This window comes from Neovison vison, chromosome 7, assembly GCF_020171115.1.
Source record: "Neovison vison isolate M4711 chromosome 7, ASM_NN_V1, whole genome shotgun sequence".
Lineage (NCBI taxonomy): Eukaryota > Metazoa > Chordata > Mammalia > Carnivora > Mustelidae > Neogale > Neogale vison.
Genome location: NC_058097.1, coordinates 164591801 through 164619295, shown reverse-complemented (window position 1 = coordinate 164619295; position 27495 = coordinate 164591801). Strand labels below are relative to the sequence as shown.

Genomic DNA, 27495 nt, shown 5'->3' with positions numbered 1-27495 from the left:
ACTTATAGAACAGAAATAGTTGTTACTTTGGGAGCTACTTATATATCAGAAACTAGACCTAGGACATTTATGTTTTTAATTTATAAAATGAATTTTTTAGAGTACTTTTTCCTCACTCAGTTATAAATAGCATTTAATTCTGATAATATTTTAGCCTCTGTTCTGAAAAATCACTTTAGTTTCAAGAATTTATCATACAACTTAACCATATTTAATTTGACAATAGGAAGACCAAAGAATGGATTTTATTTTTCTACTAAAAATGTATATATACACATTTTTTTTAGGCAGAAGATGATAAAACACCTGTGGATTTAAACAAACACCTGCATCAAATGGAAAAACCTTACAAAGAAGTCATGACAAGGTGTGGCATCTAAAACATTAATTTCAGGTTTTCAGATTTTGCTTTTGGATGTGAATACCTTTATTTTGGTGAATAAAACAAAGTATTGGTATATAGTATCCTTCAGTCACAATAATTGTTCTTTATTTCAGATACCCTGTTGAAGAACTTTTAGATTCTTACCACAACCAAGTGGAACTGGCTCTTCAAATTGAAGTAGGTCTTAATTCACATTTTGACATAATGACTTAAGGATTCTTGTCTTTGTTTTATCTTAAATATTAGTGTGGTGGTGGAGGAAGTATTGTAGAAGGATGATTAAAACTGTATTCTTGATGTTGACATTTGATGACTTGTTTTCTGAGCCATCTTGTTAACCAAAGTTCTGAATATTGCATGAGTTAGCACTTCACCTCATTTCCGCTTTATTACTAAGAGGAGCCTTCAGATCAATTCAGATAGTATTAACTGAATGTTCACTATGTGCTAGATGCTGGAGTTATGAATATGAAAGCTCTAGTCCCCATTTACCAAGAACTTAAAACTAGTGATGGATTTAAACACAGTTTCATATAGTATAGTAAATGTAGTATAGAGGTATACATTGTGTTCTTTGGGAGATCAAAGAAGGGCACTCTTCCAACTTGAGAGTTCATGGAAAGCCTCTAAGAAGGGAGTTTGCCTAAGCCAAGTCAACAGTACGGGTTAGCTAGAAGATAGGTGGGAAGGGCGTGTGAACAGCACACAGATTTGATACAGATGTGAAATAAATGGCGTTTCTGTAATAGAGTACAGAGTGTGACGGGAAGATTGGGAGAGGACACTGGAGATACCAGATATAAGCTGCCACTTTATAATCCATGTTAACTTCTAATCTGTCTTCTAGGTTAGAGGGCCATATCCAGTCCATTTTCTGTTTTTGTAAATAAACAATTTTTGGAACACAGTCACACTCATTAGTTTACATATTTTCTGTGACTGCATTTGTGCTCTAATACTAGAGTTGAGTAGTTGGGACAGACACTGTTTATTCTGCAAAGTCTAAACAACTTACTATTTGCTATTTTATGGAGAAGGTTTGCTGACCCCTGCTTTAGCCTTTAAAGGTATTTTTAGCTGATGATAGGGGGTTGATTGGGGTGAGGACTTGTTTAGTCCCAAGCTTTGAAATCCTTCTGGCCATACTGTGTAAGTTACATTGAGTTCTGGCAGGATTTGTTTCAGGGAGACTCCTTAGGAAGGTGTTTTATAGTATCCCAAGTGAAAAATAATTAGTGTGGTCAAGGCAGGAAGGAGGGATCTGATTAACAATATTTAGGAGATACAATTGGCAGGATTTTGGTACGTAATGAGATGTAAGAGAAGAAATAGTGAAGGATGACTCTTAAATTTCTAGCAACTAATACATTCTTGTCAGCATTTATTTATTTATTTATTTTTAAAGATTTTATTTATTTATTTGACAGAGAGAGATCACAAGTAGGCAGAGAGGCAGGCAGAGAGAGAGAGGAGGAAGCAGGCTCCCTGCTGAGCAGAGAGCCCGATGCGGGACTCGATCCCAGGACCCTGAGATCATGACGTGAGCCGAAGGCAGCGGCTTAACCCACTGAGCCACCCAGGCGCCCCTCTTGTCAGCATTTAAACATATTCATTTATTTGGTAAATGTTGAATATCTCTTCATTGGGATGCTTGCTGTAGGTGCTGAGGATATGGCAGCAAACAAATGAAACTGTAATCCCAGCTCTTAGTTTACACTCTAGTTGGATGAGACAGACAATAAAAGTAGCAAAACATGCTGTATCAGGTGGTAAGCACTACAGAGAAAAATAAAGGAGGATAATGTTTCAGTTTCAACATTTGTATTCAGAGAAGGCCTTATTAAGAAGATGAAATTGAGCAAAGAACTAGAGAGAAAGAAACTATCTGGTTTTGGGCACCTGGGTGGCTCAGTGGGTTAAGCCGCTGCCTTTGGCTCAGGTCATGATCTCAGGGTCCTGGGATCGAGTCCCGCATCGGGCTCTCTGCTCAGCAGGGAGCCTGCTTCCTCCTCTCTCTCTCTCTGCCTGCCTCTTTGCCTACTTGTGATCTCTCTGCCAAATAAATAAATAAATAAAATATTAAAAAAAAAAAGAAAAGAAAAGAAACTATCTGGTTTTCTAGGGGGGGAGGAGGGTGCCTAGTATATATAAGGTTTGTCTGTCTAGCTAGAATAGAGTGAGGAAGAGGGGAGAGAATGGAAACAGATCAATTAGGAAGATATTTTTTTAGCTGCAAAGGGTGGGTGGGGGAAGAGGGGGGTGGGAGAGGGAGAAACCAGGAGAGGGGCAGATTTGGATGGAAGATATGGAACTTAATTTTGGACTTTATGTTTGTGATGACTTTTGTTCATCTTAATAGCAGTGTTAAGTAGGCAGAGCTGGATGCAGGGGTTGATCTCACAACCCTGAGATCATGACCTGAGCCGAAGTCAAGAGTCAGACACTTAACTGACTGAGCCACCCAGATACCCCTTTGTTCCCTTTACTTTTAATGCTTTTCCTCCAGATATTTGCATGGCTTACCCATCAGTTTAAGGTCTCCACTCACTTATCACAGATGTCTTCATGACCATCTTATCTAAAATAGTGACTAAAAAATATTATTACCCACATTTTTATAGCTTTATTGTGGTATAATTTATATACCATAAAATGTACCCATTAGATGTATATAATTCAATGATTTCTTTTAGTAAATGCATAGAATTGTATAATTATCCCCACAATCTAGTTCTTTAGAACATTTTCATGACCCCCAAATTTTCCATTTGCTACTTTACAGTCATTCCCCATTCCTAGACCCACCCACAGATAATGCCCAGTCTGGTTCCTGCTAGATAGATTTGCCTTTAATGGAGATTTCATGTAAATGGAATCATAGCCTATGGAATCTTTTATATCTGATTTTTTTTTATTGCTGAATACTTTCATTGTATGGATACACCATATTTTGTTTTTATCTGGCCACCAAATAATGGACATTTTGTCAGTTTACAGTTTTTAGTTATGAGTTCACATATAAATCTTTGTACATTTTAATTTAGCTTTTAGGGGAGATCAGGAAGTTCTAGAAGTTTTGATTCCTACAGGCCTTAATTTTCTAGAGATAAGGTATTAATTTATTTAAGTAAAGTGAAGTTAGGGTAGTGGCACATGTTTTGAGCCAAGGAATAATGGTTTGGCTTCATATTCTAAGAAGAATGGTAAAGAGAACTGACCAAGAACGAGTAAAAGGAATGTTAAGTAGCATGCAAGTTCCTGCTGAAATTAGGGAATGTTGAATCTGTACAGTTCTGAGATCTTCTCTGAAAGTATTCAGCTACCTGGTAGAAGAAGCAGAGAATAGTGTCTGAGCTCAAAGACTTCGTTTAGTCAGAGTGAATGTGTGAGAACAAAAGAGATTGTGATCAGAGTATGTATGATATTGCAGTTTAGATTCTGATAGGGTATAATTTGGGGGTTGAAGATGCTATGAATTTTCCACGTGGACATTTATATAACTGAGGCTTACAGGATATAGGGTAGAAAGTCAGGGGAATATCCAGAGCAAAAATAGGGTGTACAGTGGGGGAAATGACTACATGTCAATTGTCAGGCAGATCAGGCCATTAGAGGACAAGTTAGAAGACAGGAAATATAGTAGTAGAACAGGGAAAATTAGAGAATCATTAATTAATAAAAATTATTTAATTACTATAAAGAGTAAAAGAGGATTCTAAAGAAGGATTTGACATATTATGGCTTGTATGCTAAATCTGGCCTATTGCCTGTTTTTATAAACAAGGTTTTATTGGAACATAGCTTATTAGTCATGTATTATCAGTATCTGTTTTCACACCATAATAGCAGAGTTGAGTTGTGACAGAGAAGATGTGGCCCTCCAAGCCTAAAACGTTTACTCTCTGGCCTTTAAAAAGTTTGCCAATTATGCTTTGAGGGGTCCAGCAGTAATAATAGGTGCGAAAAAGCAACTGTTAGCTCTAGGTTGAGGAACAATGGATAGTGAAGGAATTCTAAGGACTTAGGATAGAACCTTCCCTCCAACCTCAGGCTAAAATTCAGCCCTTTTTTGGAAATCCAGCCTCTTCCAAGAGGGTTTGGCTATCTCATGGACGCATGGGTTGCCTATAGCAAAGAACCTTAATAGAGTTGTCAGATTGAGAGACCATGACCTGGGGTGGGGGTCAGCAGGTAGCAGCTGGAGCTGATCTTTGGATCTGATGCTGGTCTGGAGCTGGAGCTGGAGCTGGTCTGGGATCTGATGCTGAAGTAAAAAACAGAGGACTAGACTGGGACGCCTGGGTGGCTCAGTTGGTTAAGCGGCTACCTTCGGCTCAAGTCATAATCCCGGCGTCCTGGGATCAAGTCCCACATCGGGCTCCTTGCTCAGCCAAGAGCCTGCTTCTCTCTCTGTCTCTGCCTGCCACTCTGTCTGCGTGTGCTTGCTCTCGCTCGCTCGCTCTCTCTCTGACAAATAAATAAATTAAAAATATATATATTAAAAAAAAAAATTGAGGACTAGAACCCTGATGAGAAGTGTCTTCATGCTGTTGTGTGAGTATCCCTTCGGTGCCCTCTATTGACAAAACCTAACATTGTGTCAGCTGGCAAAGGAAAAATGTTTATAGGTCTAGCTTCAGTATCACAAAGTAGAGCAAAAAAAGATGGATTTGAAATTGATAGATTATAAATTGATGACTGGCACATAAAAAATGATGGGGAGCAGTATAGGAGAATGATGTGGGCCTCAAAACTGGAAAGGTTTTTGCATGAAGGTATAGGAGTAGAAGCAGAAATAAAAGTTATCTAAGCCAAAATGGGGAGCTAGAAAACAGACTGTCAGGTCCTGAGGATTGGACGGTAATTGGGTGTTTGAGAGAATGAGGTGGTTTTATTTAAGCATGAAGGTACAGGGGGCATTTAATTTATGGTTGCCAAGTCTCAAGGGTGGGAAAGTTTAAATTTTTACGGGATGGTACAGTACTAAGTTTCAGCCCATTCTAATAGTACTTGGCCTATAAGGTTGGCTTAAATGTTTGAGGAGTTCATTCATTATGTAAAAATGTTTCTTAATGAGATATATACTTGAAAATGAGGATGGAGGAATGGGGAGGGAGTTTTAAATATTTTTATCAGATAAATGATTTTATAATATATTTGTACATGTATACTTTTGGATCATGGTGAAATCAACTGTGGTTGAATACGCTGGAGGGATAGTCCTCAAGGAAGTTTTTTCATGAGACAAAACATAAAAAGTGATGGTTGTACAGATGTAAACGATGCTTAAAAGTTGATTTAACGTTTCATAACTGTGGCCCAATGTTATTAATATGTGGCCAGCCTCTGAAGAACTTGGTTTCTGATACCAAATTTTTGGCAGGTAGGATTGGTGTTTTTAATATGGAACTTAATCCCAAATGAGAATGAAAAATAACTCCAGTTTTTTTTTTAATGACTTAACAATTTGTTAATAATTTATTATTCTGATGAAATTAATGGCATTTGCGTATGAATAATTATCTCGTGCAAAGTGAAAAATCAGACCCAGTTTTTCCTATTCAAAATAAAATAGATAATTGAAAAGATTATGTTGTATCTTTTTCATCACAAAGAGGAAAGGATATCTGTTCTTAAGCACATCTAAAATATCTAGTTTCTGACTTTATCTTTTCTGAAACACATCCTTTAAATTCTACATACTTATGTTTACTTTACTTTTTTATTTTTAAAGAACCAGCACCGAGCTGTAGATCAAGTAATTAAAGCTGTAAGAAAAATCTGTAGCGCTTTAGATGGTGTAGAGACTCTTGCCATTACAGAAGCAGTAAAGAAGCTAAAGAGAGCAGTTAATCTTCCGAGGAGTAAAAGTGCTGATGTGAGTATTCTTTTAGTAATTAGCATTTTGTTAAATGCAAGTATGTATTTCAGTGAGTATCTGTCACTTAAACTGGGAGATTTTTGCTTCTTCTGGACAGTGTGTTACCACTTTAACCTTGGCTTTCACTTTTAAGTTGATTTGGTCACTTACTTGGTAAAGTTGGGAATTCCTGAGAGGAGATGGGCAGCTTTGGAAGGGCTTTGTGAGGGTTGATACTGAATACATGGATTTCAAACTATAAACTTTTAATGTGTGAAGGAGGAATTGTGGCATAAACAAGTTGGTTAGAGAGTTCAAGGTAGATACTGAGCCTCAGAACCTGGGTGGTTATAGTTTCCATTTGTCCTTCTGGATGGAAACGTCCATGACTGTCCATGGGAGAAGTTCTACTTTGGCGATAACCTCTTCCTCTTGAAAATATCCAGAAACCTCACTAATAGTGACTTACTGCCTCAGAAACAACCAGCTTGGGAGTCCTTTCCTGATACCATACTGTTGCTTTTAGTAAAAGCTCTCCCTATGCTATTTCCATGGAGATTTACTTACCTCTGTTCATAGGGTTATTCATAGCTCTGATAAAAGGATGAGAGAAGGTAGATTCCAAGACACAATAAATTTAACGGAAGGAAAAGTTATATTGATGGTATGCCTTTCAGCATATCTATAAGAGAAAGCTTTATCGATTCATTCTCACAGAGAGCCTATCTATAGGGTATATAGAAATTTGGGTCTCTTTTCTCTTCCCTCTCCCTCTCTCTCTCTCTCTTTTTTTTAAGAGAGGGAGAGAGAGGCAGGGGAGGGACAGAAGGAGAGGGAGAAAGAGTCCTAAGCAGACTCTGCAGTGAGTGCAGAGCCTGACAGAGTGTGACCTGAAGATCATGATCTGAGCCAAAACTGAGTCAGACAATCAACCAGCTATGCCACCTAGGCGTCCCATTTTAAGATTTTTATTTATTTATTTATTTATTTTCAATTTGACAGCACAAGCAGGGGGAGCGGCAGGGAGAGGGAGAAACAGTATCCCTGCTGAGCAGAGAGCCCGATGTGGGGCTCAGTCCCAGGACACTGGGATCATGACCAGAACCAAAGGCAAATGCTTAACCGACTGAGCTACCCAGGCACCGCAAAGATATTCTTACTATACTAATAGTAAAGCAACTAATGGAATATAAAGCATCATATTAGTGTATTTATCACTTTTGGGTTTTAAATCTTAATTACTAGACTGATTGAATGAGGCAGATTTTGTTGAGTTTCTGTATCATGCACTAATTTTCAGTTACTCTGATTTTCTTGATAACTAAAAATAATTTGTTTATTTGGGGGTTTTCATCCTTTTTTGCATTTTTGCTTTGTTTTATTCTGTAGGAACTTTTTGGGAGGTTTTGGGAGGTTTCCTGATAGAGCATGTAATTTAATTTTTACCTTTAATTTCAGTACATATGGGCAATTTTCTGACTAATTTATATGTGTGCATGCAGGTGACTTCACTGTCTGGAGAAGGAGATATTAGTAAGAGTTCATCTAGGGGTATGTCTTTAAGTTCTTTAAATTTTAGCAACAATTGTTGGTTTTTTTGGAAATTATATTAACAATTTCTTTAAATCTAGGATCACTGAATTCTGAAAACCCTGTTCAAGTAAGCATCGACCAGTTAACTGCAGCAATTTATGATCTTCTCAGACTCCATGCAAATTGTGGTAGGAGTCCTACAAACTGTGCCCAAAGTAACAAGAATGTCAAGGAGGCTTGGACAACAACAGAACAGCTTCAGTTTACAATTTTTGCTGCACATGGAATTTCGAGTAATTGGGTATCAAAGTAAGTAACTGTTTAAAATGGAATATGTACAGCTTTACCCAGAAGCTGTTCTAATTCTATAAAATGTCAGCCATGTACTGTTCTCTTAATATTTAAGTGGTTGATACAGGAATTACCAGATACCTTTGTGGTTTTCATAAAAATTACAGAGATGTTTGAAGCTGTTGCAATAAAAAATACCACTCACTACATGCAAAAAAAGGCAGGAAAATAAATGTGTAAGTTTATAAAGACAAATACTAATAAATTAGTCAATTTATGACTTATTTTTCAGCCTTTCCTTTAGAAAAGGCAATTTACTGATTGCTAGGCTTTGAAGTCTATAAGAGCATATGTCTTCTACTGAATTTTTTTTTTTAAGATTTTATTTATTTGACAGATCACAAGTAGGCAGGGAGGCAGGCATAGAGAGAGAGGAGGAAGCAGGCTCCCTGCTGAGCAGAGAGCAGATACAGGGCTCCATCCCAGGACCCTGGGATCATAACCTGAGCCAAAGGCAGAAGGTTTAACCCACTGAGCCACCCCAGCACCCTGCCTTTTTTATATTTTTGTCAGTGCTACAAAGTTTGCCAGCTTCAGCTTATGAAATGACTAATATAAACTGAAAAGTCTGAATTGAATATTTTTAATGAAATAGTTCCATAATAACTTAATGCTATAAAGTAAAATAAAGACTAGTGAATAGATACTGAACATACATTCTGCTTAAATTGAGCTTTAGATTAATAAACTAGAATACATAATTACTTGAAAGTGATATATTAACATTCAGTAAATATTTACTGAATACCATCTTTGGGCAGTGTTCTTCATACTAGGGATTCAACAGTAAACAAGGCAACAGAAGAATCTCTGCCCTCTTGGGACTTGCCTTTATATGGGTACTACTGCCATGTGAAGGTATTTGATTCTTTTAAATGTTACAGGTGTAATACCTTCCACATCCTCCATACAGATTCTTATATACACACAAATTTGGGGATACTAATGAGGAAAATAGATACTTGGTAGAAGACAATTCAGAAAACTGCAATGATAATTAAGATGGAAAGAAAGTAAAATGATGAAGAAAAGAGTGAGGTTGAGAAAAGTAGTCACATAGTTAGCTAGAGGAGTTTTGTGAACCAGTGAGATCAGATTTAAAATATATTCCAAATGATTAATAGATTGTATATATGAACGAAATGGTTAATGTGTAAGCCTAGCAGTAAGTTAGAAATCTAGGAGAATACAGCTTGATTGAACCCAAGGCTCCTAGCCTGGAAGATTGCCTGACGGTATCCAACCAGCTCTGTACTTGTGGCAATTAGGGGCTAAATCATTGCTGTCTAATGAGAATACAATAGCATATATTCCATGGATGGAAGACTCCTAATAGATTAGAAAGACTGGCTCAGTGCAAGTCAGGCCCATGCATTAGTATGCTTAACTGACTCTAGATACTTAGCAAAGAAAATAGCACCTACGGAAGATAATGTTTCTACTTTCTCTTCTAAGAATTTACCTAGAAATAAATAATTATTCAGTGCCAATCAGCTAAAATCTAAAGCGAATAACTGATGACAAAGTTGTGAGGAGGTTTCTAGCGCAGCCGCCTTAGAATTGCACTTGGGCATACACGTTTCCTTCTGTATTCCAAATCCTCTGCTATACTTTTTCTTTATTTTTGTAGCATTTGCAGTAGTTGAATTTTAGATGTTTTCCAAAAATTCAGATGAATGGTGGCCACATAATTTCAGATAATAATCACTTTTAGAGAAAAATGGCTAATGATATGCATTTGTATAAGTTAACAAATTTGTATTATCAAATTAAGAAATCTTTCTTTTCTCAGTTATGAAAAATACTACTTGATATGTTCCCTGTCTCACAATGGAAAGGATCTTTTTAAACCTATTCAGTCAAAGAAGGTTGGCACTTACAAGAATTTCTTCTATCTTATTAAATGGGATGAACTGTAAGTGAAAGTTTTGGCTTTTTATTTTTTCAGTATGCCCTCTTTTTTCCATGTATGCATCCTACTTTTCATTTTTATCACAATTTCCATTAAAGTCCACTAAATTCTTGTATCTTAAGATCTCTCCTAGAGGATATACTATAGAAGAGACAAATTTTCATTTAAAAATCTGAAATACTGTTCTGAAAAATGTGCATATTGTTAAATTACAGAACATGCCATTAATTGTTCTTAGACATTTGTCAAGCGAAACTATAAATTTACATATAATTGTACACACATACCATAGAAATACGGTTTTCATAACATTGCTTAGTTTAGTATTTATTCTGTAATATTGTATATATGAAGCCTAGTTCTTGTTAATATTAGAAAATTAAATCCATGTACAAGATACTTTGCACTGTTAATATTTTTAAAATACTGTTTTTAAACTAAGGGGATGCTTTCACCATTTAGGGAGGTATGTAATTGCAGAACTTTTTATTCTGCCTTTATTAAGTGTTTTCCTATTTTTACTTTTTTAAATTACAAAAATAACGCATCTTTGAAAATAATAATACAAAAATATGTATGGGTAAAAACGGTATCATTTTATTTCCAACACTTAACCATCTTATGACTCCTCAGAGTGACCACTTTTGACCCAATGTATCCTTTCAGACTTAAAAAATTTACAAAGGTAAACATACATGTCTGCCCTTGTGTGTTTGTGTGTGTGTATAAATCTATATTAATGTGTAAAATACATTTTATATATATGTATATCTGAATCAAATAATCATCTAGTTTTTCCTAAAGGCAATAAAAATGACTATTATTTTTCCTAGAAGTTGACAGTATCAAGTCTTGAGAAAATGCACTAAGAAATTTTTTAAGAACTATTACATATTTGAAATTTTAATGAAATTTATTTAAGACTTTTATAGTATATATTGGCCAAACTTGCTGCTTAAGTAAAAGTTACACAGGATTAAAGATTTTTTGATAAGTCAAATGAAATGCCTAAAATTGTCAGTCTCATTAAATGGTTAAATTTCATATTTGATCTAATTTGTCTTTTCTATTAATACATTTTTCCCCCCTTAGAATCATTTTTCCCATCCAGATATCACAATTGCCATTAGAATCACTTCTTCACCTTACTCTTTTTGGAATTTTAAATCAGAGCAGTGGAAGTTCCCCTGATTCTAATAAGCAGAGAAAGGGGCCAGAAGCTTTGGGCAAAGTTTCTTTACCTCTTTTTGATTTTAAACGGTAAGTTTTACTGAGTTATGATGGTGAGTTACTATGGACACATCTGCAACATCAGAATTGACTAGAGAGGGGCGCCTGGGGGGCTCAGTGGGTTAAGCCGCTGCCTTCGGCTCTGGTCATGATCCCAGAGTCCTGGGATCGAGTCTCAGCAGGGAGCCTGCTTCCCTCTCTCTCTCTCTCTTTCTGCCTGCCTCTCTGTTTCCTTGTGATCTCTGTCTGTCAAATTAACAAATAAAATCTTGAAAGAAAAAAAAAAGAATTGGCTAGAGAATAGCATGGGGAACAATGACATATATGAGATAATGAGCTACCTCAGGTTTTGCATTATGAATAAAAGGAGGTTATTTCAGAGACACGGATCAGAAGAAATCACAAAGTAACTCTGCTATAATTTGAACATATCTACCTGGGTACTTAGAAGATTGTTTGCCACTCGCTATTCCAGGAGAAAAGCAGCAGCCAGTTTATGCTCTGTCATTTATGCAGAGTACTATGTTTTAGACATAATAGTCATGGTCTTATAAGTTTCCTTGATACCAATAAAACAACTCCCATTTTTCCTCTTCTCATACTTTTCCCATTCTTCTCCAGAATTTCAGAGCCAACAGCTGCACATTATTTCCTTCTCTTTTTCTTTTCTTTTTATTTATTTATTTATTTGAGAGAGAGAGACAGTGAGAGAGAGCATGAGCGAGGAGAAGGTCAGAGAGCGAAGCAGACTCCCCATGGAGCTGGGAGCCCGATGTGGGACTCGATCCCGGGACTCCAGGATCACGCCCTGAGTTGAAGGCAGTCGTCCAACCAACTGAGCCACCCAGGCGTCCCTCCTTCTCTTTTTCTAACTGATCTACCCTTGCTGCTGTGGGCCCTGGCCTTTAACCTCCAAAAGTCTCCCATATGTTCAAAACCTTATTGATCCTTAGGGGTAAAGGAATTCCTTTTGAGCCTTGTATCTAATAGCCCTGCGGTAGTATAATTTATCTGGCCTTTCAACTATTTTAATTATGTTTTAAGTAGTATGTTCCATGAAACTATCAAATATCTATCTAAATGAGAAAAAAAAATTTGAATAAGCTCCAGATATTTTTCATACAGTACACAATAATATTTTGCCGAGTGATAGCACATTAGCATATTAAAGTATCTCTATAGGGCGCCTGGGTGGCTCAGTGGGTTAAGCCGCTGCCTTCGGCTCAGGTCATGATCTCAGGGTCTTGGGATCGAGTCCCGCATCGGGCTCTCTGCTCAGCAGGGAGCCTGCTTCCTCCTCTCTCTCTCTGCCTGCCTCTCTGCCTACTTGTGATCTCTCTCTGTCAAATAAATAAATAAAATCTTTAAAAAAAAAATAAAAAAAAATAAATATCTCTATAAAGTGCAGTCAAGAAACCTATTATGTTTACTAACAGTAGTACTGTAATGACAAACACACAGCATTTGTTATGCTAGGTATTAGTCTAAGTGCTGTATATGTATTACACCAACCCTAGGTGTAGGGTTACTGCTGAGGAAGGCAGGTGTTACTATCCCTTTTTACAGAGGGGGAAATCAAAGTAGAGGGAGCTTAAGTGACTTGCCCTAGGGTACTTAGTTAATAAGTATAATTGGGATTTGAATCTAAGCAGTCTGGCCTCAGGTTCTGTGTCCTTATTACCTAAATTGCTATTCTCAAATTTATTTGATACCATGGTACTTTTTTTGTTGTTGTTCTGGAATATATGCTCTAAAACACTGTATTCTGTGGGACAGTTTGAGAAGTGATTTAATAACTTATCTGTTCTATAATAAAAATGAAGAATGAAAAAATTTTTGCTAATCTTTTCCTCTTAAATGGCAAATACACTTTGGTTTTCTAGTAATCATTTATTAAAATCATATGTTTGAAACATTGACTTCACAAATTTTGTTCTTTTTCTTTCCTTTTTTTTAAAAAATTTTAAAGATTTTTATTTATTTATTGAGAGAGAGGCAGTGAGAGAGAGCAGAGGGAGGAGAAGGTCAGAGGGAGAAGCAGACTCCCTGTGGAGCTGGGAGTCCAGTGCGGGACTTGATCCTGGGACTCCAAGATCGTGACCTGAGCCTAAGGCAGTTGTCCAACCAACTGAGCCACCCTGTCATCCCCACAAATTTTGTTCTTAAAATGTTCTTTTCCTATGTACTTAAACATAGCATTTATTCCTTTATTTTTCTCTTTAGTTACTTTCCTCCCATTTGAGGAGGCAGTATTAGATTTTTTTATCTGCTACCTTTAGGTAGGCTCAAATTTTACTTGCTATCTGAAAGTAATTCTGAACCACCAAAGGCTAGAGAAAAGCAGTGGAAGTTATTATCACTAAGGATGAGTATTTAGACCTTTTGCTAAATATAATCCATAATTACTCTAAAACAGAATATTGGGGACACCTGGGTGGCTCAGTTGGTTGGAGGACTGCCTTTGGCTCAGGTCATGATCCCGAAGGCCACAGAATCGAATCCCGCATGGGGCTCCCAGCTCCACAGGGAGTCTGCTTCTCTCTGACCTCCTCACTCAGCTCTCTCTCACTGCCTCTCTCTCAAATAAATAAAATCTTAAAAAACAAAACAAAACAAAACAAAACAATATTGGCCATGTGGAGGAGGGAAATTGTGTTCTCAATTGTGGTGAATTAGTGTCAGGGAACAGTTATGTGAGAAATTAAATAATTGCGTCATTATCATTAATTTTTATGAATAAGTTAGTTCTGGGGCACCTGGTGGTTCAGTCATTTAAGCATCTACCTTCAGCTCAGGTCATGATCCCAAGAATCTGGGGATCAAGCCCTACCTACCTCTGGCTTCGTGCTCATCAGGGGATTCTGCTGCTCTCTCTCCCTCTGTGCCTCCCCTGCTTGTGTGCTTGTCCGCTCACAAGCATGCTTTCTCTCTCTCTTGCACGCGCATGCGCATGCTCACTTTCTCAAATAAATCTTTTTTCTTTTTAAGATTTTATTTATTTATTTGACAGACAGAGATCACAAGTAGGCAGAGAGGCAGGCAGAGAGAAAGGAGAAAGCAGGCTCCCTGCAGAGCAGAGAACCTGATGTGGGGCTTGATCCCAGGACCATGGGATCATGACCTGAGCGGAAGGCAGAGGCTTTAACCCACTGAGCCACCCAGGCAGTTGACTTTTGTTAGACAAATAGTCTGCATCCAGCACTCTGCTATTAAAACAATAAGCAGATGGCATTAAGCTTGAGATTTTGCCAAATAGTGCAATTGGTCTAGGTAGGTAATGTTGTTAGGTCCTAGCATTCAAGAAACATTCAAAGGGAAGATAGTTAAACATTAATTCAAAATGTTAATGATTTAATTCAGTTAACTTATTGTAGTACAGTGATCAGAAATCTTGGTCTTGAAATTCTTTCTAAAAATAACATGTTGGGGTGCGTGGGAGGCTCAGTTGGTTAGGTGTCGGTCTGCGGCTCAGGTCACGATCCCAGGGTACGGGATGGAGCCTCGCATGGAATTGGGCTCTCTGCTCAGCAGGGGAGCCTGCTTCTCCCTCTCCGTCTGCTTGTGTGCTCTCTCTCTCTTGCTCATTCTGTCTCTCAAATAAATAAATAAAATCTTAAAATAAAAATAATTTATGTTTAAGGTGCAGCCTGCATACAACCTGATAAAGTCATTCTCATAGGGAAGCCAAAAAACTTAGAGGCATTTCAGTCAGCTTCAATAACAGATGAGTTCTTAACTCATTTTTAAATAAAGAGAACCAAGCATTTAACCTGCCTTTCCTTAGTAGTTGTAATTCAGGGTTACCAAATAATTGATGTGAGAAAGTTAATAAAAAAATTCCAGCTAATAGATGATTAAGAAATGATAGAATATCACAATTTTGTAACCCCTACTGAAATAATAGATTTTAGGCCAGGGTTTCTCAGTCTTGGCACTATTGATATTTTGGGCCAGATCATTCTTTGCTGTGGGAGACTGTCCTGTGCATTATAGGATGTTTGGCAGCATCCCTGTCTTCTGCCCACTGTTTGCCAATACTGTCCCCTAGTTACCAACCAATAGTGCCTCCAGACCTTGCCAAATATCCACGGGGGTGGGCAAAATCACTCTTGGTTGAAAACCATTGATTTAAGTATTATCAGTGCTTGCTTAAAGCCATTAAGTGATTAACTTTTCTGGAACTTCATAATGGGTAGTTTAGACTTGACTGGGCCCAAATAAACTGATGATCTTCACAGAAAGAGAGAGAAACCAAACAGTGTCTCTCTTTATTTGATGTAATAGGAAGTAGTATGCGATTTTACCTTTATTTAAGTATTCTTGCCAGATAACTAAACCTGAATCAGATCAAGCTTCTAGATCTAACTACTACTCTACGAAAGTGTAGGAGATAAAGGGACATCCTAAATGACACTAGAGGAATGCAATCAGTTAAATCCAGGATATAGAAAATTCTTAGAACAAAAGACCTGGTTTTTTTCAACAAATGGCAAGGATTAAAAAAAAGAGAGGAAGAATGTAGAGATAAAAATAAAAATAAAGCAAACTTTTTCTGTAAAGAGGACCAGGTGGAAGTAGTTCAGTCTTTGCAGATCATAATACACTTGACACTTGAATAACAGGGTGGGGGGTTAGCAGTGCCTTTTTGCCCTGCACCCCCCCATGTGGTCAAAACCTGCAAATAACTTAGACTCCCCGAAAACTCATCTAGTAGCCTGCTGTTGACCAGAAGCCTTATTTATTTATTTGACAGAGACACAGCAAGAGAGGGAATACAAGCAAGGCGAGTGGGAGAGGGAGAAGCAGGCAGAGGCTTAAAGACTGATCCACCCAGGTGCCCCTTACATAGTATATTCTTAAAGTGAGATAGAGAAAAGAAGATGTTATTAAGGTCATAAGAGAAAATATATTTATAGTACTATATTGGAAAAAATGAGTGGACCTGCACAGTTCAAGGGTGTTATTCAAGGGTTAATTGTATTCTCTGTCACAAATGCAAAATCAAAGGCAAAAAGCAACAGTAGTCAGTAAATGAGTGTGGCTTCCTTCTGATAAAAGTTTATTTACAAAACCAGGTGACAGGCCTGGCGTTAGGCCCTTAAATTAAAATATACTTAAAAAGACATCATCCAAATGCAGTGTTGGAAGTTGCAGTGTTGGAAGTTGCTTGGATCTTTATTCAAACAGCCAACTTTAAATAAACTTTTGAGACAATGAAACTTGAATATTGATACTGACAGATAGCGAATGATTTTAAGTAATTGTTAATTATTTTAGGAGTGATAATGGTGTACTTATTTTAAAATAAAACAGTGTTTATTGTTTAGAGAGATCTAAAAGTATTTACAGATGAAATAATACCAGAATTTGCATTAAAATCTAGTTGGGGGTGAGGGTGGATCTGAAAAAGAATATAATGTGTCAGAGATTTAAAGGTTATTAACCTTCAAGAGAAAACACTAAGACTTGAGTCTAGTTTTGTAAAGGATATTTGCTGTTGGAATAAAATGAATAAAGTTTGATGAAGTTCATAGTTTTCCTTACTATATCTCGTGATATTTTTCAGAAATTTATTCTGTGTAAAGATATATCAATATCTTACTGATAAATGTTTTGTTTTGTTTTGTTTTGTTTTTTAAAGATTTTATTTATTTATTTGACAGAGAGAGATCACAAGTAGGCAGAGAGGCAGGCAGAGAGAGAGGAGGAAGCAGGCTCCCTGCCGAGCAGAGAGCCCGATGCGGGACCCGATCCCAGGACCCTGAGATCATGACCTGAGCCGAAGGCAGCGGCTTAACCCACTGAGCCACCCAGGCACCCCTGATAAATGTTTTTAACTTAAATTGGTAGTTTAGGGTAAGAGTCGGCACACTCCCGTGTACTGCCTGTTTTTTGTAAATAACAGTTTTGTTAGATCGCAGTATGCATTATTTATGTATTGTTCATGGCTACTTTTGCAGTATAACAGCAAAGTTGAGTCTGCAACAGATTGTCTGACCCAAAAGGCCCCAAATATTTGCCCTCTGACCCTTTACCGAAAAGGCTTGCTGATTTCCTGGTTTAGAGCCAGATACAACTTCTCTTTTGAGATGATTAGTGTTTGGTTGCAAAGTATACTGTATTGGTTTCCTTGGCATGTGGTTTGTTCTTAAGGTGAAAGGGAGCCGTTATGTAATCCAAATTATTACCTTGAGATGTATTCCATTGTAGATCTTTAAAGACTGTTCTTCACCTTCCTATTTATAAAAGTTGCTTTGGGTGGGGGAGTGGGACCAAGGGTGGGGCGCCTGCTAGCTCAGTCAGGAGACAGTTCAACTCTTGATCTCTTTTTAAAGTTGCTTTGGGAACAAGTGAATCTGAGTCTTTACCCTCTTGTGTTCTATCCTTAACCCCATTCTTCCTAAGATCCACTATTTCATTCTTCCCTCCCTTTGTCCCAGCCCCCACTCATCAATACATTTGCCTGAAGTATTAATACTCTATGGAGAGTGACTCTGGTATGTTCTTAAAAGATGATACTTTTATCTAATGGATGCTTAATAAATGTTTGGATAAATGTTTCAAATTCATTCCCATGTAATGTTAGTTTTTTTGGGGGGGTGTATATGTGCATGTGTGTGTGATGTGAATTTTGAAGCAGTTTTTAAAATGAAAACTACAAAAATAAAATGAAACCTACAGTATTCTTCTGTCTACATTCATGAAGGTTTTTAACATGTGGAACTAAGCTTCTGTATCTCTGGACTTTGTCACATACAAATCCTGTTACTGGAACGGTACCCAGAAAAGGCTACGTGATGGAAAGAATAGTGTTACAGGTAATGGTACTTATTCATACATGGGGAGGTTGAGATTTCTTAATAAGATGTATATGTATTCCATGATTTAGATTGTTAACTAAAGAAGCCTAATTGGTCTTGTTTGATCTTAGGACCTGTCTTCAATTTAAATGTTAATAAACCATTTCCTGTTTCTGGAAACAGAAAAAAAAAAGGTGGGGGGGACTTGTATTCATCCCATGTAATATATGTGCCTTTGAAAATTACCAGTGATGGTAATCACTTTCAGCAATCCGTTTTCTCAAAGACAAATTAATGTGGCAGATATGTGGACTCTTTAGCTGCAGTCTGATAAACCTCTGTTAAATTTTTAAGGTTGATTTTCCTTCTCCTATGTTTGATGTCATCTATACTACTCCTCAAGTTGACAGAAGCATCATACAGCAACACAACTTAGAAACACTGGAGAACGATATAAAAGGGAAACTTCTTGATATTATTCATAGAGACTCATCACTTGGGTATGCTCCTTCGATTTTTGTTTTGCCTGGGTATTTTCTTACATTGTAAATCTCAAGTTAATTGTTTGTTTTAAGATTTTTATTTATTTATTTATTTGACAGGGAGAGATCACAAGTAGGCAGAGCAGCAGGCAGAGCAAGAGAGGGGAAGCAGGCTCCCTGCTGAGCAGAGAGCCCCAGGACCCTGAGATCATGACCTCAGCCAAAGGCAGAGGCTATAACCCACTAAGCCACCCAGGCGCCCCTCAAGTTAATAGTTTATTAATGCCCTGATTTAGTTCATGATTTAGTAATCTTGGTATGGAAAGTTTTCTTATTGTTTTTAATTCTATAAAAACCCATATAACTACATAAAACTTTTTTTTTTTTTAAGATTTTATTTATTTATTTGTTAGAGAGAGTTCGAGCACAGGCAAACAGAGTAGTAGGCAGAGGCAGAGGGAGAAGCAGGCTCCCCGCTGAGCAAGGAGCCCAATGCAGGACTCAATCCCAGGACACTGGGATCACAACCTGAGCCAAAGGCAGCCACTCAACCAACTGAGCCACCCAGGCATCCCTAACTAGGTAAAACTTTAAAAATTTGTACAAGTCAGGGGCGCCTGAGTGGCTCAGTGGGTTAAAGCCTCTGCCTTCGGTTCAGGTCATGATCCCAGGGTCCTAGGATCGAGCCCCGCATCGGGCTCTCTGCTCAGCAGGGGGCTTGCTTCCTCCTCTCTCTGCCTACTTCTCTGCCTACTTGTGATCTCCGTCTGTCAAATAAATAAATAAAATCTTTAAAAAAAAATGTGTACAAGTCAAACTTGTACGTCATCAAAAGGCAAACAACATTGAGAACTAAATTCACAGTAAATATCAATAGATTTAAAAAATATATATATAAAGAACTTCAGTTTTTTAGACAATAGACAAACCAACTTAGTAATAGAAAGAATATGACTAGATAATTTTTTGGAAAATAAATACAGTGCTTTTTGAAGCGCCTGGGTGGCTCAGTGGGTTAAAGCCTCTGCCTTCAGCTCAGGTCATGATCTCAGGGTCCTGGAATCGAGCCCCGCATAGGGCTCTCTGCTCAGCAGGGAGCCTGCTTCCTCCCTCTCTCTGTGCCTCTCTGCCTACTTGGTGATCTGTCTGTCAAATAAATAAATAAATAAATAAAATCTTTATTAAAAAAAAAAATACAGTGCCTTTTAAATATCTGAAAAGATGTTTGACCCCTCAGTAATCAAGAAAAGGAAAATTACTGCAATATGGTATTTTATACACATCTTAGATGAAAATTAAAATGTCTCATCATATAAAGTATTGATGAGGATACAGAAAAATGGGACTTAAACTGTTGGCTATGGCGCTTTGGGAGATCAAAATCGATAAAGGTCACAGTGTACATAGTCTGTAACCTAGTGGTTATAGTTCCATTTAATTATGTCTTCAAGAAAACCTTTTATATTTGCTTATGGGGTAAAGAATATTCATTGAGGTATTTGGATTATTGTAAGTGACAGCGAGTGTCCATCAGTAAATGTTCAATTATTGTACCTTTATCCAGTGCAGTATTATATAACTATTAAGAATGAACTCATAGGGGGCGCCTGGGTGGCTCAGTGGGTTAAGCCGCTGCCTTCGGCTCAGGTCACGATCTCAAAGTCCTGGGATCGAGTCCCACATCGGGCTCTCTGCTCAGCAGGGAGCCTGCTTCCCTCTCTCTCTCTCTCTCTGCCTGCCTCTCTGTCTGCTTGTGATTTCTCTCTGTCAAATAAATAAATAAAATCTTAAAAAAAAAAAAAAGAATGAACTTACAGGGATGCGTAAGTGGCTCAGTTGGTTAGACCACTGCCTTCTTCTCAGGTCATGATCCTGGAATCCCGGGATCAAGTCCCGCATCAGGTTCCACGGGGAGTCTGCTTCTCCCTCTGACCTTCTCCTCACTTATGCTGTCTCTCACTGTCTCTCAAATAAATAAATAAAATCTTAAAAAAAAAAAAACAAAAACTTACAGCTAGCTGTGTATACTAATAGGTAAGATGTTAAATGAAGAAAGCAAGGAGCAGAATAGTTTATGTGGTATGTTACTATTTACGTAAAGAAAAAAGAATCTACACATACCTATGTATATGCTTTTATATCAGTAGACTATCTCTGGAAGGATATGCAATCTTTGTGGGTTTTTTTTTTTTTAAGATTTTATTTATTTATTTGACAGAGAGAGATCACAAGTAGACAAAGAGGGAAAAGCAGGCTCCCTGTTGAGCAGAGAGGCTCAATCCCAGGACCCTGAGATCATGACCTGAGGCAAAGGCAGAGGCTTAACCCACTGAGCCACCCAGGCACCCCAAGGATATACAGTCTAATAAGGCAGTTGTCACTGGGAAGGGAACTGGCGGGAGAGACTTTAACTGTGCACCTTTTTGGAATATTTGAATTTTTTCAGTTCTCCACATGACATGAATGCATCAGTGCATGTATTTTTACACAAAAGTAGATGGATGGGTAATAAAACAGTGAATATTTCATTCACATAAACATTTGTCATTAAGACTGAATTAGAGTCTTCCAAACAAATACTTCTCATTTTGAATGTTCCTCATTTGAGCTGAATAATCATCTTCTAAAATCATCTTCTAATATGTAATAGCTTTTTTTTTTTTGCATGATATTTGATTTTACTTGTATAAAATTGATGATATCCTTGCTATCTCGTAGGGTGGGTTCTGCTTACTCAACTCTGATTTCTAATGCTTGGCATCTGGTTAGAGCTCAATAAATTTTTATCATACTGAATTATCCTTCATTTTCATAACTAAGACTTTTATCAAGGCAGAATGATTTTTCTATCCCCCAAATTAGAGTAAATTAGTAGTGTTTGCTGTATATTGCATTTTTCTATTCAAAATTAGTATTAATGATTCTACCAAGAAGTGGCTGTCCTAAAATGAATAAATTTCTTTTTTGTATTTCTAATCATTGAGATTATAACTGTCATTATGATATCATTGGGAAGTAATTTAATTTTGTCATATATGCAGACTTTCTAAAGAAGATAAAGCCTTTTTGTGGGAGAAACGCTATTATTGCCTCAAACATCCAAATTGTCTTCCTAAAGTACTAGCAAGTGCCCCAAACTGGAAATGGGTTAATCTTGCCAAAACTTACTCACTGCTTCAGCAATGGCCTCCCTTAAACCCACTGACTGCTTTGGAGCTACTTGACTCAAAGTAAGTTAACCATGAGTGAATGTACTTGCTCTATTTTATTGTTATCATTTTTTCCAATAGGGTATATTATGTTGCAGGAGTATTTCCCTTTGTTTTACCATGAAAACAATTCAGTACAATATAAATGTGTAAGTGTGTATTTTTATAAACATACTTTTTGTGCTGGGGTGTTTTTCTTGTTGTTTTTTTAAGATTTTATATATTTATTTGACGGGCAGAGAGAGAGAGGAAGGGACGCAGGCTCCCTGCTGAGCAGAGAGTCCAATGCAGCCTCCATCCCAATCATGACCTGAGCTGAAGTCAGAGGCTTTAACCCACTGAGCCACCTAGGCGCCCTGTGCTAGGGTTATTAAAAAGAGATGTCATGGGGAGCCTGGCTGCCTCCGTTGGTGGAACATGGGACTTTGATCTCAGGGTTGGGGGGGGCAGTTAGGAGTTCAAGCACCACACTGGGTGTAAAGTTCACTTTTAAAAATTAGGAAAAGAGTAGAGTTGTCCTGTCATTTTAAACTAACCCAGATCCAGCCTCACATCAGGCTCCCTGCTTAGTGGGTAGTCTGCTTCTCCCTTTGGTCTGTCCTTCACCCTGTTCATGCTCTCTCACCCTGCTTGTCCTCTCCGGCTCTCACTCTCTCAGTCAATAAAAAAAAAGCTTTTTTAAAAAAATAATAAAACTAGCCTAAAGAGGGATTTAAGTTCTAAATTTTGAATAATTTGTTATATTTTTTTATGATATGGGTCAAAATTTTCAGAATTAAACAGTTTCTGAACAGTCCTGAAGTTGAATTTGTATAGTACAGAAAGATTTTTCTTCCTTAAAAAAAAAAAAAGAAAGAAAGATAATTGCTTTTGAATAAAGAGCTATTTGAATATTCTTTCTCACATATAGATTAAGATTGTGTTTTTAGGAAATACAGTTTCAGGGGCGCCTGAGTGGCTCAGTTGGTTAAGCATTTGCTTTTGGTTCAGGTCATGATTCCATGGTCCTGGGATTGAGCCCTGCATCAGGCTCCTTGCTCAGCAAGGGGCCTGCTTCTCGCTTCCCCCTCTCCCTCTGCCCCTGCTCCTGTGTGCTCTCTATCTTACTCACTCTCCTCAAATAAATAAAATCTTAAAAAAAAAAAAAAAAGGAAATGCAGCTTCACTAGAAAGAAATCACCGTTAAATCTTGATTTTTGTGGTGCTTCTTTAGATTTGCAGATCAGGAAGTGAGGTCTATAGCTGTGACCTGGATTGAGGCTATAAGTGATGATGAACTAACTGATCTTCTTCCACAGTTTGTACAGGTATGTTTTTTACTGGTTTATCTGTTCACCTTACTCTCCACCCATTTTTTATGAGTAGAGAACTTGCTAAAGGATCTCCATTCTGTTGTGATTAAAAGTATTTTTGTGGGAATGTTGAGGTACCTTAGGTTTGGATATAGTATGATTTTTTTCCCACTATTGTTAACTGCCCCACTTGAATATTTTATAAACAAACACACACACCTAGATTTTTAATTCTTACATTTTTAGATTCTCAGAACAAACCAGACTTGAACTTTTCTTTGATTTTTCTTTATTAGCCATTTAAACGTAACTAATGAATATTAAACCTATACCTTTCTTCTTGATTTTATAACATATATAGCCTAAGTTAATTCATCTATTTCATTTTTATCAGTGTTACCTTAAATCTTGCTTTATATAGTTTCTCTTTTGATAATTTTGTCCTAATTATATGGTATGGGTTTGACCACTAGTAATTCTTACTTTCCTTTATGTGTAGGCTTTGAAATATGAAATTTACTTGAACAGTTCATTAGTGCGCTTCCTTCTGTCCAGGGCATTGGGAAATATACACATAGCACACAATTTATATTGGTAAGAGTTAAACTTTTTTTAAGTAACTTATTTCTTCTCTGTAGAGATGGTATACTCTGAAAGTCTAAACAGTGTCCTCAGACTGCTTATGTCAATACCAGATGTTTTATTAAGGGCATTATTATAAAGAAGGCAGATTTTTATGTCCTTAGAAATAAAACCAAAAATGCTAAATCTCTGCAATAAAATAAATCTCTCTTAACAAAATGTTAAGAACTCCATAATAATGAGTTTTTACTTATAGCTTAAAATAAATTCCTGGATACCAAAAAAATGAACCTACATTGATATTCAAGAGACATTCATCCAGTTTTCAGAAGTGGCTGACATAACTGTTTTGCTGTATTAGGCTCCTCAAGGATGCCCTGCATGATGCACAGTTTGGTGCCCGATACGAACATGTTTTGGGAGCTCTCCTCTCAGTAGGAGGAAAAGGACTCCGAGAAGAACTTTTGAAGCAGACTAAACTTGTGCAGCTTTTAGGAGGAGTAGCAGAAAAAGTAAGGCAGGCTAGTGGATCAGCCAGACAGGTATGTACCCAAAAGAGGGAATATGATTATTTTGATCTTGAAGGATCTCTATAGTGTTGATGAGTTGTTACTCTTTACCAGTTGATATCCAGTAAACTAACTATACCTATGCTGTTTTGTGCAGATGAATTTAGTTTGTTTAAAACCATAGGAAAAGATTGTACAACCTAACTCAAAAACAGTTTTTTAATTTCCATGTTTATGAATTTCTTCCTGGTCACAATTCTTGAGTTTCTTTTTCATTATTTTGTTTTTAACTTTTTGTAACTATGAAAGTAATGGAAGTATGAGTTGATGCTAATGTTTAAAAAATCCAAATAATAAATTTATAGGATAAAAATTTTTGTATTAAAATGTTAAATTAATGTAAAAATTAAAATTTTCCAGTTCATTTTCTCCCTGTTAGGTATCTATTATTCATAGTTTGCTTTATGTCCTTTCTGGTCTTTTATATGACTTTATACATATATGCACTTAAATATATACACAAATATTTGGACTTTAAAAACTTTTTATAGAAATAAACATACATACATATAGCTCTTGAGATAAAATTCACCTATTTAATTCATTCTCTTTTAGTACATTCACAATATACTAAATGCAGCCACTACCACTAATTCAGAACATTTTCATCATAGCAAAAAAAAAGCCTGTACCCACTTACTTTTCATTCCTCATTCCCTCCCTCTCCTAGGCCCTGGTAAGCATTAATCTGCTTTCTATTCTGTGGATGTACCTATTCTGGACATTTCATTAAAATGAAATTCTATAATATGTGGCCTTTGTATCTGGTTTCTTCACTTTGCCTAGTATTTTCGAAGTTCATCCATATTCTAGCATGTATGAGTACTTCACTCCTTTTTATAGCTGAATAATGTTCCGTTCTATGGATATACCACATTTTGTTTATTCTTGTGCAAGTTTTTGTTAGGATACCTCTTTTAACTCTATCTAGGAGTAAAATTACTGGGCTATAAAGCAATTTTTATGTTTAACTTTTTGAGGAACCTTTATCCTTTAACCTTTATCCAAAGTAGGTTCATCATTTTATATTTCTACTAGCAATGTATGAAGATTCCAACTTCTCCACATCCTCACCAACATTTGTTATTTTCTGCCTTAAAAAAAAAAAAAAGTCCTGGGACGCCTGGGTGGCTCAGTTGGTTAAGCAGCTGCCTTCGGCTCAGGTCATGATCCCAGCGCCCTGGGATGGAGTCCCACATCGGGCTCCTTGCTCAGCAGGGAGCCTGCTTCTCCCTCAGCCTCTGCCTGCCATTCTGTCTGCCTGTGCTAGCTCTCTCTCCCTCTCTCTCTGATAAATAAATAAAATCTTAAAAAAAAAAAATCCTAATCCTCAAATTTGAGAGGCAGGGTGGGGGGTTTGGGGGATAGGGAAGAAAAAATGAAACAAGATGGGATCGGGAGAGAGACAAACCCTAAGAGACTCTTAATCTCACAGAACAAACTGAGTGTTGCTGAGGGTGGAAGGGTAGGGATGGGGTGGTTGAGTTATGGACACTGGGGAGGGTATGTGCTATGGTGAGCGCTGTGAAATGTGTAAGCCTGATGATTCACAGACCTGTACCCCTGGGGCAAATCATACATTATATGCTAATAAAAATAATTTTAAAAAAATGATAGTCATCTTAGTGGGTATGAAATAGTACCTCCTTGTGGTTTTGATTTGCATTTTCCTAATTATCAGTGATTTTGAGCACATTTTTGTGTGTTTGTTGACCATTTGTATATCTTTTTTGGAGAGTTTCTGTTTTCAGTTTTGTTTTGTTTTTTTTTTTAATGGTTTGCCTTTTTGTTGTTGAATTGTTCTTTATGTATTTGGGATATTAGACCCTTGTCAGAGACACTGTAAATATTTTCTCTCAGGCGCCTGGGTGGCTGAGTTGGTTAAGTGATTGCCTTTGGCTCAGGTCATGATTGTGGAATACCGGGATCAAGTCCTGCATTGGGCTCCCAGCTCCACAGGGAGTCTGCTTCTCCCTCCGACCTTCTCCCCTCTCATACTCTCTCTCGCTGTCTCTCAAATAAATAAATAAAAATCTTTAAAAAAAAATGTTTTCTCCCATTCTTTGAATTATCTTTTTATTTCCTTGGTAGTGTCCCTTAATGCACAAAAGTTACTAATTTTATGAAGTTGATTTTTCCCTTTGTTGCTTGTGCAATTGATAACTAAGAATTTGTGGTCAAGGGGCACCTGGGTGGCTCAGTGGGTTAAAGCCTCTGCCTTCGGCTCAGGGCATGATCCCAGGGTCCTGGGATCGAGCCCCACATTGGGCTCTCTGCTCGGCAGGGAGCCTGCTTCCCCCTCTCTCTTTGTCTACCTGTCTGCCTACTTGTGATCTCCATCTGTCAAATAAATAAATAAAATCTTTAAAAAAAAAAAAAAGAATTTGTGGTCAAATCCAAGGTCACAAAGATTATATAGTTATGTTCTAGGAGTTTTATTGTTTGCTCTTATGTAAGTCTTCAATCCATTTTGAGTATTTTTTAATATGCTTGGAAGTAAGGATTCAACTTTATTCTTTTACATGCAGTTATTCAGTTATTCTCGCACCATTTTTGTTATTCCAGTTTTTTGTACAATTTTCTCCCTTCATAATGATATGATAGCCAGATTTTGTCTTAACTGGAGGGTCTGTAAATACTGGCCTATTCGGGGCACCTGGGTGGCTCAGTGGGTTAGGCCGCTGCCTTCGGCTCAGGTCATGATCTCGGGGTCCTGGGATCGAGTCCCGCATCGGGCTGTCTGCTCAGCGGGGAGCCTGCTTCCCTCTCTCTCTCTCTGCCTGCCTCTCCATCTACTTGTGATTTCTCTCTGTCAAATAAATAAATAAAATCTTAAAAAAAAAAAAATACTGGCCTATTCAACCCACTTAAAAGCAAGGTAAATGCTGCCTTTTTTTTTTTTTTTTTAAAGAATTTTATTTATTTATTTGGCAGGCAGAGATCACAAGTAGGCAGAGAGGCAGGCAGAGAGAGAGGAGGAAGCAGGCTCCCCGCTGAGCAAAGAACCCGATGTGGGGCTCGATCCCAGGACTCTGGGATCATGACCTGAGCCGAAGGCAGAGGCTTTAACCCACTGAGCCACCCGGGTGCCCCTAAATGCTGCTTTTTGAAGTGGTCCCACCATGGAACCTCTGGTCATCCAACCACATCACTTTATCTTCACTATAATGTGCAGCCACTTTATTTAATCTCATTCCAGACTTTAACTTTTCCGCAGCTTCCATTATTTTCCCCATGTTTTTCCTCATAGAATGTCTGCCACCACCTTTGGAACTCCGAGACTTCTTGTC

General features: G+C 37.4%; 1 protein-coding gene across 3 annotated transcripts in view; it reads left to right on the top strand.

The window, feature by feature from the left end:
• Positions 1-27495, top strand: part of PIK3C2A (phosphatidylinositol-4-phosphate 3-kinase catalytic subunit type 2 alpha) — a 105532-nt gene that overhangs the window by 50127 nt on the left and 27910 nt on the right. For all 3 annotated transcript variants that reach the window (XM_044258902.1, XM_044258901.1, XM_044258903.1), the window contains exons 7-19: positions 288-367; positions 499-562; positions 6120-6263; positions 7748-7796; positions 7877-8087; positions 9922-10044; positions 11134-11301; positions 17978-18089; positions 18426-18571; positions 21595-21783; positions 22976-23069; positions 23554-23648; positions 23998-24178. In XM_044258902.1, the coding sequence (XP_044114837.1) occupies positions 288-367; positions 499-562; positions 6120-6263; positions 7748-7796; positions 7877-8087; positions 9922-10044; positions 11134-11301; positions 17978-18089; positions 18426-18571; positions 21595-21783; positions 22976-23069; positions 23554-23648; positions 23998-24178 (1656 nt within the window). The remainder of the gene's footprint in view (positions 1-287; positions 368-498; positions 563-6119; positions 6264-7747; positions 7797-7876; positions 8088-9921; positions 10045-11133; positions 11302-17977; positions 18090-18425; positions 18572-21594; positions 21784-22975; positions 23070-23553; positions 23649-23997; positions 24179-27495) is intronic.